The sequence below is a fragment of the Poecilia latipinna genome, unplaced genomic scaffold, assembly GCF_001443285.1.
Source record: "Poecilia latipinna isolate Pla-1442-1.1 unplaced genomic scaffold, P_latipinna-1.0 Scaffold4604, whole genome shotgun sequence".
Taxonomy (NCBI): Eukaryota; Metazoa; Chordata; class Actinopteri; order Cyprinodontiformes; family Poeciliidae; genus Poecilia; species Poecilia latipinna.
This window is the reverse complement of record NW_015117220.1, coordinates 9633-20197: the sequence shown is the minus strand read 5'-3', so window position 1 is coordinate 20197 and position 10565 is coordinate 9633. Positions and strand designations below refer to the sequence as shown.

Genomic DNA, 10565 nt, shown 5'->3' with positions numbered 1-10565 from the left:
GTTTCAGACTGAAGGTTAAATCTGTTCCAACATTTATTTCTATTTATTTGATTGCTAAATGTTTGACATCCTGAACTTGATTGCTAAGCAGAGTTGTCAGGTTTTTTGTGGTTTTAATGATCCTTTTATTTCAGGAAGAACCTTTTGGATTACCCTGTGTAAGAATTGTTCTGTATAATAAAGTTGCCTTGCTTGGGATCATCATTTTATTTGAACCTGGAATCAGTTGTAGTTCATGTTGCTGTTATTTTAGATCATTTTCATTTACTTTTGAGAGTCATCATGTAGAAGAAACCTCTGCAATTTTTCAAATGAAATGAAATGTAGATAAGAATTAATTCTCTCAAAATTGATTCTCCTTTGCATCTGTTATAGAACAGCTTTAAAAGGAGCCTCTTATTTTTAATCAGAAACAAACTTCTCACTTGGATGGAAGTGATTTTAAATCCGTACCTCAGAGAGGTGTCAATACTTTTTATTTCTTTAACTGTGTGCAACCAGGATAATTTTTACATTTTGTTAGATTCAGTTTTATTTATTTTATTTAAAGATTTAATTAAAAAATAAAAATCCTCCTTTCCTTAATTTATTCAGCACAAACTAAACCTCGCGAGAACAACAGTATTCTCGCGAGGTTTTAAAGTCACACGACAGCTGCACGTCAGCGTCCTAAATTTACAGCTGCTGTTTATATGGCTGATGAACAGCAGCCTAGGGAGGAGATGCTGTCAGATGCTGATATGCGGACATGTGAATGTTCAGCCAAAACGTTCAAGCGACCACAGTTTGTCAAGTGGGAACTGGCCAGGTTCCCATTCAAGGATTCTACTTCAAGATCTTAAAATCCTAGACTGTCTGGTATCATAACGTCCAGACTGGTGGATCACAGAAATACCACACCCTATCAACTTCCTATCACCGAGGAACTTCTTCCGAATCGGTTGGAGACATTCAGCCAAAAATCTTCACTCTGGCCTGGACCACTCTGAAAAGATCTGGATTATTATTTTTGTTCACTATTCCTTTCATTACCAGCAAGAAACTATTGAACTCCTTGGATAAAGGAAACTATTCTGGACTTCACAAACTGTTTGAGTAACCTGTATATTGTAAATACTAATACAATTCACTAGTTTTGCACCATCTGGTTGTCTGTGTTTTTACAATTTGCCACTTCCTCCAGCAGACGAACCTAATTTAAGAATTATTCTGATTGGATCCAACTTGGATTATTTATTCAATTATCCTAATGTTTCTTGATGTAATATAGGTTACATGTGGTAATAAAGCTTCAAATTAATCAGGTAAATGTAGAAACATTCGTTGTCTGCTTTGTTGTTCGCCTCCAGTCCAGCAGGGGGCGGAAATGGACCAATCAGCTGCTTTGTCTCAGTTTGACCCCCAGCGGAAGTAAAACAAAACGACTCCAGCAGCAGCTGTGTTGTGTTTTCGTGTTTCAGCTGAATATCTCAGTAACAATGTCTTCAGTTCAGCATCTGAGAGATTTTATCAGAGAGAGACTAACTGCTGCTGCGGAAGAAATCTTCATTCAGGTAGAAAAAACCATCGTCCGCTACGAGGAGGACATTAAACTGATAGAAACCTGCTGGAATAAACCTCAGATAAAACTCACCACGACCGGTAAGAAATCTCAAAAAGCCAAACTAACAAGCACTCAATTAATCCCGTGCTTAAAATTTGAAATGCGGAAATTTTGAAGAATAAATAGTTGTAAACAAAGAGCAGAACAGTCAGGATTTTCTTTCAGCTCCAGGACAACAGTCGGTTCTGATCCGTTAAAATAATCTGAGAACAAACTCCGAGTTTCAGTCCAGAACAACTGATATGAAGATCAACCGACCCTCAGTGTTTAACTTGAGTCATAAACCACATTATAAACTGTAATGTGGTCAGTTTTTAGCTTTTGGAGTATTTACTAAATAAATAAAATAAATAAAATGTTTCAGCTCCAAACCTGCTGATTAGAGATCAGATCCAATCAGAAGAAAAGCTGCAGACTGATTGGATCAGACAGACTCTGATGAATGAAGGAAAAGAACCACAGGGAAAAGTATTTAGTAACATCCAGATCTCCTTAGTTTTTGCTCATGTAAATGTTTCAGATCTTCAAACTTTGATGTGATAAACTGATTAAACTGTTTTTAAGTGATGATTCAATTATTGAGTTATATAAAACGAATTTCACTTGTTACATCCTGAACTAAACACATTTTTGGTTCCATTTTACTTCCTAAAACCAGACCTGATCACTGCCTGACTGAGTCATGAAATCTCTTAAATAGAACCTGTCTGACAACATGAAGTAGGCTAAGAGATCTCAGAAACCAACATCTCTAAAGAAATTAAACAGATGAAGCCCTGAGGAGAAACAGCTGCTTCTTCCTGCAGCTCCATGATGGTCGTCACTTTAATGATCTCCATCATTCCTCTTCCCTGCAGAGCGCCCAAATCATCGTTTCCATGGTGAGGATGGGGTTCAAACTGACCAGAGTGCCAGTGAAGAACCAGAACCTCCACGTTTCCAGAGGAACCAGCAGGAACGCAGGCGTCTCCATCATCCAGACAGCCAGAAGGAACCAGAATATTCCTGGTTGAATCAGAACCAGCAGGAAGCAGAACCTCCACAGGAGGAGCCGCGGTGTGCAGAGGTTAAAGAGGAGCTGGACGAACCAGAACCTCCGACTGGACCGAACCAGGAGGAGGTTAAAGAGGAACAACCAGAACTGCTGCAGATTAAAGAGGAGGAAGAGGAAGAGGAGGCATGCAGCAGCCAGCAGGTGGAGCAGTTCATCCTGAAGCAGGAGCATTTCGATTTCACTGAACCTCTGAGCCAGGAAGCCGACCTCAGTGAGGGAGAACCCAACATCCAGGGTCTGTACGCCGTCAGCTTCCCTTCGGCTGGGAACCAGAGCCACGAAGAACGCAGCTTCCCCGCATCTGATCCGACGGTGTCCGCCGCCGATAAATCGGTCAAATGCGACGTTTGTGGGAAAGTCTTTAAGAAGAAGCATCACTTCAACCGCCATCAGAGGATCCACTCAGGCGTGCGGCCGTACGCTTGTACGATCTGCGGGAAAGGCTTCACGCAGAGCGGCCACCTGAAGAACCACATCAGGACCCACACCGGCGAGCGGCCCTTCTCCTGTGACACCTGCGGGAAAAGTTTCTCTCAGGTGGTCAGCCTGAACGTCCACATGCGGATCCACACCGGCGAGAGGCCGTACGCCTGCGAAATCTGCGGTAAAAGTTTTACGGTGGTGACCAACCTGAACTTCCACAGGGGAACCCACGCAGACGAGAGGCCGTTTCCCTGCGAGACGTGTGGGAAAGGCTTTGGGAACTACACGTCGCTCAAAGCCCACCGCAGGATCCACACGCAGGGTCGGCTGCATTTCTGCGAAACCTGCGGGAAAAGCTTCACCAAAAACGCAGCGCTGAAGGTCCACACGAGGACGCACACGGGCGAGAGGCCGTACCTGTGTGAACGCTGTGGGAAATGTTTCATCAGTAAGGGGGACCTGAAAGCTCACGTTAGAACGCACACCGGCGAGAGACCCTTCACCTGCGGGACCTGTGGGAAAAGTTTCATCCAGAGAGGAACTCTGAACGTCCACATGAGGAGCCACACGGCAGGAACAAACACCAACACTGACTGATGGTCACATTTACTCTGTTCTCTTTACTGAACAACTTATTAAAGTGACACATGTCCAGATGGTTCAGACAGCTGGACCAAGTGGGGATGAGGAGAGTGTGGCTGCAGACATGAAGGATTCTGAAACATCGAAACTCAGTTTTCTGAATTTTGATTTGATGGAACCTGGAAACGTTTCATGGGAGGAACCCGGACCGGTTCTGGTGGAGATGTGAGGCTACGTTCTCACCGCTGGTCTTAATGCTCAACTCTTTTTAATTCCATATTCTGTGTGGCGTAGGGCTGCTGTAAACAAATATTTTAGTAATCGAGTAATCCATCGATTATTCTTTCGATTAATCGGGTAAGCGGATAAAAAAAGATAAGATAAAACATCGGTAAATCTAACATAACACCAGTGTTGCTATCACATAACATCAGTTCAATTTTTCAAATTTGAGCATCCCTAACAGTTACTTTTCTGTAGTTTAGAAAATTAACTTGTAACAAAAACAGCTCACTTTCTAAGTTAACCTGAAGAAAAGTCTGAAATTATATTCAATGTAATAATAAATAACCTGCCTATTTGTGAGCAGGGGCTACTATGAAAAATGTCTAAACTCCAGCTTTCTGTTTATGATTCATCTTCAGTCAGTTTAATAGATGAACTCTCACCTCGCCCAGACATTTATGTTTGTGTTCATGTTGGCGACGGGATTTGACTCCTGCATTCATCCACACAGAAACATCTACAGGTCAGTAACGTCACGATGCGCTTCGCCACCCATTTGTTGAGACCGGGATGATATGAAGTTTATGTTCCGGTATTTTCAGTAAAAGCTGCGCATCTAAAGCCGCCCGCCGTGTTCAGCCTCTGCCTGTAGAAATCCTCCTCAGCTCTGAACCAGCAGCTCCGGAGCAGAAAGGCTGCTGGACTCCCGGATCGCTCCGGTCATTTTAAGGATGTTTATTGGTTCCCAAAAACGATGAAAACCCGAAATTATCACCAATCAGTAAAATCCCTGCAGGCCGAACTGGAAGATTGGACATTATGCAGCTAACACTTAGCTTTCCTCAACAACTCAGAGGCGGAAGTGAGAGCGACACGCAACGCAAATAAAGTCCCGGCCGGAACACGGTGCGCTAAATAATAAAACGTAATATAACGAAGCTTCAAACCAGGTAAATTTTCTTCGAGGAATTTTAATAATCGAGGGACTCGAGTCACTCGAGGAATCGTTTCAGCCCTAGTGTTGTTGATCATGCTACTAATTTAAATTCAAACGCCATCAGACTTCAGTGTGAACGGTTTACGACCCCAAAGCGACCCGCATGCATTACATTAAAATAACAAATAAGACGTCTCACTTGATAAACTTTCTGATGCCTTTTGGTTAAAACATGTTTGTTCTTCGTTCAGTGAAGCACCAGAGGGAAAAGAAGTGAAGCTAATTTTAACTTTGACCCCAGAGGAGCCTTTGGATGTACCAACATGAAACTAAGATCCCAAAACCAGCACAGTTACTGAAAGCAGGAATAATCCGAACATGCGACGCATTAGGAGCTGTTGCCATGGATACAACGTTTTCAGCTCTGAGCTAAAGGCTTGAATATAAATGAGCTTTATTAGCTCCTCATGATCAGCAGAACAGATTCATTTATTATATCATCAGACATTCAACCAGTTGGAATAATAAACTGAACTGTTGGACATTTTCAGCAACATGTTGATTGAAGTTGCATATTTAGACAAAAACTGAGCAGGAAACAGGATATCAGTGGTAAACTAATGTACAATGATTAAAGGTAGAAAGACGACAGTTTGATGTTCCAGTTTATTCATCAAAGGCAGCTCTAAACTAATGGACTGGATCCAGTGATGTTACTGACCATAAATCAGTTTGATTTTATTGAAGAATCATTTCTGTTCTTAAGTCGGATCAGTTTGAGACGTTTGCTGTCGGCTCCAGATGAGATCCTGGACTTTTGTGGATAAAGTGGAAACGAGCAGAGCTGCAGAGTCCAGAGACATTTCTTCTTCTTTTAAAGCTTTCTGCATTCAGAAACGCAAACAAGCACATTAATCTGTAATTAATCTGTCTATCTGTTAAACTGAAGGTCTGGACTGGCAGTATAAGTGAGCTGGTTGTTAAAATATATTTTTAATAATCCCATTGTGACTTTCTGAGTTCATGAAGTGTCCACAGACCTCCTCCCAGCCGTTGCCATGGAGACTGAATTGTGTTTTCATGTTGCTTGATGTTTCTGTTATGGTCTGTAAATAACTGATGTTTCGTTGTTAAAGCTGCTGGACATGGAGAGGCTGAGACAGACCAACCAACCAAACGGCTCATGTTTAACCTGAAGGTGCTTTAAGTGTGAACATTTATACCAGCAGCTGCTGCACTTTTTATTTTTGTTTGTATTCTACCTGATTTACATGTTTCTCATTTTTTAAATAAAATGTATACCTGTCACATTAAACACTATATTAAAGATCTGAAGTGATTTGTCGTGGTTTGCATCACCTTTCATACGTGAGGGCTGCTGTGGATTAAAACCCAACATGACTGGAAACTGAAGGGTTGGTGGGAGAAACTGGAATAACTGGGAGCAGAAGAACATCCCATAATAACTCCTGGATCATTAGGAAAGATGAGGCTGGTGTTTAAAAATTAAAATATGTTAGGTCCAATTCTGGGAGATTTTATGTGTCACCAACAATGGACTAGTTCCATGTCAAAGTATGTAGAAAAAACTGATTTAGAATAAATATTTTTAGGCATAATTATAAATTCTTTAAATTCAAGAAAGGTAATTTAGAAAAACAAACTTAAAAAATAAATTTCTTGAACTGTGGTTCAAAACGTCCACAGAGTTAATAGTATTCTGTCTGTTCAGTAGAAATGTCTCCTGACGTCGTTTGTCAGTTAAACAGCTAATAGATCTGAAAAATATAAATATAAATTTGCAAATTCAACTTTAAACACGAAAACATCTTTTGTCTCTCATTAAGGACCAATCAGAGGCTTCACAGCTGCCATCGTTCTTCTTCTGTGGTATTTTACATGATTCTACCGCACACCAAGTTTTTCTGAAATCCTTACTGTGAATACCAACACAACAGTATTTCTATAAGATTTCATCTTAAGCTGAATCTTTGTTTGGGTCGAGCATCAATTCACCTAAAGGTTTTTCTTCTGTTCTTTCAGTATTTTTGTTTAAAGTGTCTCTGGCATGACTTCAGACCAACAGGTCCAGGAGAAACTAACTCAGTATTTTCTGGGTTTATTTTCATGATGTGCAGAGTTCAGATTGTTCTGATGATGCATAAAACAGAACCGCAGATCTGGATGCTAACTCACCGTTAGCCGTTTTTATCCCAGTCGACATTGACAGATGAATCAAACACATCTGGAACTCAATTTTTCAGTTATTAAGTGTTATGTTTAATGGTTTATTACCTGACTAATCCAGTATATTTGTGTAATCATCTCTGCTGCTGTCTCTGTTATTTTTGTCTCTGGTTTTCGTCGGAGCTGATTGCTGAGCTGTGAGTTCAGCTCTGAGCTGTTTCTCTCTCAGATGAAGAACACAGGTGCTTCCTGAACCATTGTTTCAGTCGATGCTTGTAACTGTCATTGTGTTATTAAAGTGAGAAGCCACAGCTAACGGTGTGGAGGCTGCAGAGCACAAACCCACACAGCTGCAGGAAAGGAAGTCTGATTGGCTGGTCTAAAGCTACAGATTCAAATCTGCTCAATGTTGGAAACATTTTCTCCCATTAAATTTTCATTCATAATCAACTGTTTGTTTATCTTTTTTAATAAGACATTGAGGCTCTGTTGGATTTTCACCTGAGCTTTTTTTGTCTTTATTTTCTTACATGTAGGATCCTGGTACTGAAAGGTTATTTGTTCTTAAAGACAGTTTTATTAAATCTGGTTATATAAGGATATAAAGAGGAATCCTAAGTACTGAAACATTTGAAAAAAACAAACAAACAAAAAAAAACTTTACCAAAGAAGTTTATACCAGGGATCTGCTACTTTTACAGTCCAGAACCATTTTTGCCCTCATTCCAGCCAAACAACTAATTTAAAACTACAAATATTACACTATCTTTGGGAAGACAACTTACAATTTTTGCCAAGTATCTGCCACAGGACACAATTTTATTTCTCTTTTAGGCAAACAGAAAACATAAAACTTTAGCATTTTATTTTATGGGATGTTTATATTTCTGGAAGATCATATTAAAGCACATTTTTTGGATGATGAGAAAATATTGCTGCTAGTTTTAGCATAATTCTGTCTTATAAATTCAGTTCATTTATTCCATGAAAAAATGTGAAACTCCTTAACCTGCACTTGCTATTATGTCTATTTTTTAAAAACATTAGCAGTAACTTTTTTTTTTTTCAATTTAAGCTTGTTAGTTTTTACTGCCATTCTGCTGTTCCCCTCCAGTCCTGCAGGCGGCGGTAAATGGACCAATCAGCTGCCTTCTCTCAGCTTCACCCAGCGGAAGTAAAACAAACAGGCTGCAGCAGCAGCTGGAGGTCGGTTGTGTTTTCATTCCTTTACTGAATATTTCAGTAATAATGTCTTAATTTCCTCAGCTGGGAGAGTTCAGGGGTTAAAGAAAAGCTTCTCGTTGGAGGAAAAGATGGAGGATGATCGCGGAGCGGAGGATCCCTGCTGGGAACCCGAAACAAAACCGCAGAGAGTCGGTATGTATCCAGACAGGCCTGTTCTAGCTGAGAATGTAGATAACTCACCGCGGTAAAGCTAGCCGGCTCTGACTCCAGCCGGCCCAGCACACANTGAGTGTTGTAAGAAGAAGAGGAGATGCCACAGAGTGGTAAAAATGGCCGTGTTCCAACTTTTTTGGGATTTATAGACATTGTGAAATTTTGACTCAACATATATCTCCTGTAAAATGTTACATTTACTCAGATTAAACTTTTGATCTGCCATCTATGTTCTATTACGAATAAAATATTATATGTTGCCACCTCCACATCATTGCATTCAGTTTTTATTCACAAATTGTTTAGTGTCACACCTGTTTTGAAATCTGGTTTGTATATAAGTAGTACATGTATAGGAGATTATAGAAAAATCTGTATATAAATAAGATGATTGAGTGAGGCAGCTCTTTACATTTTCTACTTATTTTTGTATATAAAAGTAAAAACGTATTATTTTAAAAGGATTTAATTTTGAAATTATAGATCATATGTGTTTGATATTTTCTGGTTGTCTTCTAGAGGTGTCCCTCTGTCATCCAGAAGTGAGAGAAGTCACTGGAAACAGAAAGTTTTTCAGCAATGTGCACGGCAAATTAGTGGGAAAAACATAACAAATGACTATTTTGAAATGCTTTTATTTTGAAATTACACATCAGATCTAGTTGCCACTTTCTGGTTCTGTTCTAGAGGTGTCCCTCTGTCACCCAGAAGTGGTAGCAGTCTTTGGAAACAGAGTTTCTCAGCAATGTGCACGGCAACTTAGGGGGAATAGATCTAAACTACTACTTTAATGGTCTTTTATTTTGAAATTACACATCAGATCTAGTTGCCACTTTCTGGTTCTGTTCTAGAGTTGTCCCTNGAAAGAGATGACGTCTAGATGGGAGCATATGTTGTTCTAGAACCTGAACATGGTCAAAATGTCCGTGTTCCAACTTTTTTGGGATTTATAGACATTGTGAAACTTTGACTCAACATATATTTCCTGTAAAATGTTACATTTACTCAGATTAAACTTTTGATCTGCCATCTATGTTCTATTACGAATAAAATATTATATGTTGCCACCTCCACATCATTGCATTCAGTTTTTATTCACAAATTGTTTAGTGTCACACCTGTTTTGAAATCTGGTTTGTATATAAGTAGTACATGTATAGGAGATTATAGAAAAATCTGAATATAAAAAAAAATGATTGAGTGAGGCAGCTCTTTACATTTTCTACTTATTTGTGTATATAAAAATAAAAACGTATTATTTTAAAGGGATTTAATTTTGAAATTATAGATCATATGTGTTTGATATTTTCTGGTTGTCTTGTAGAGGTGTCGCTCTGTCACCCAGAAGTGAGAGAAGTCACTGGAATCACAAAGTTTTTCAGCAATGTGCAAGGCAAATTGGTGGGAAAAACATAACAAATGACTATTTTGAAATGCTTTTATTTTGAAATTCCACATCAAATCTAGTTGCCACTTTCTGGTTCTGTTCTAGAGGTGTCCCTCTGTCACCCAGACGTGGTAGCAGTCTTTGGAAACAGAGTTTCTCAGCAATGGGCACGGCAACTTAGGGGAAAAAGATAAAAAATGACTTTTTTGATAGGCTTTTATTTTGAAATTATATATCAGATCTAGTTGCCACTTTCTGGTTCTGTTCTAGAGGTGTCCCTCTGTCACCCAGAAGTGGTAGCAGTCTTTGGAAACAGAGAGTTTCTCAGCAATGGGCACGGCAACTTAGGTGGAACAGATCCAAAGTACTACTTTAATGGTCTTTTATTTTGAAATTACACATCAGATCTAGTTGCAGCTTTCTGGTTCTGTTCTAGAAGTGTCCCTCTGTCATCCAGAAGTGGTAGGATTCATTGGAAACAGAGAGTTTCTCAGCAATGGGCACGACAACTTAGGGGAAAAAGATAAAAAATGACTTTTTTGATAGGCTTTTATTTTGTTAAATTACACATCAGATCTAGTTGCAGCTTTCTGGTTCTGTTCTAGAGGTGTCCCTCTGTCATCCAGAAGTGGTAGCAGTCTTTGGAAACAGAGAGTTTCTCAGCAATGGGCACGGCAACTTAGGTGGAACAGATCCAAAGTACTACTTTAATGGTCTTTTATTTTGAAATTACACATCAGATCTAGTTGCAGCTTTCTGGTTCTGTTCT

The 10565-nt window shown here is 39.6% G+C and overlaps 2 protein-coding genes across 3 annotated transcripts in view; both read left to right on the top strand.

Moving 5' to 3' along the window:
* LOC106942852 (gastrula zinc finger protein XlCGF49.1-like) overlaps window positions 1-214 on the top strand; it is an 11722-nt gene extending 11508 nt beyond the window's left edge. Inside the window, exon 2 of the mRNA XM_015026193.1 lies at window positions 101-214. The gene's annotated coding sequence lies outside the window, so the exon portion shown is untranslated. The remainder of the gene's footprint in view (window positions 1-100) is intronic.
* Window positions 215-1327: 1113 nt separating this feature from the next.
* The window catches only part of LOC106942851 (gastrula zinc finger protein XlCGF57.1-like), a 16366-nt gene continuing 7128 nt past the window's right edge, over window positions 1328-10565 (top strand). Inside the window, exons 1-2 of one of the 2 annotated variants that reach the window (XM_015026192.1) lie at window positions 1328-1641; window positions 2461-3629. In XM_015026192.1, coding sequence (XP_014881678.1) covers window positions 1479-1641; window positions 2461-3629 — 1332 coding nt within the window. In that variant the 5' untranslated portion in view covers window positions 1328-1478. Of the gene's footprint in view, window positions 1642-2460; window positions 3630-8159; window positions 8389-10565 lie in introns of those variants that run through there. The other variant, XM_015026191.1, reaches the window with a different exon arrangement.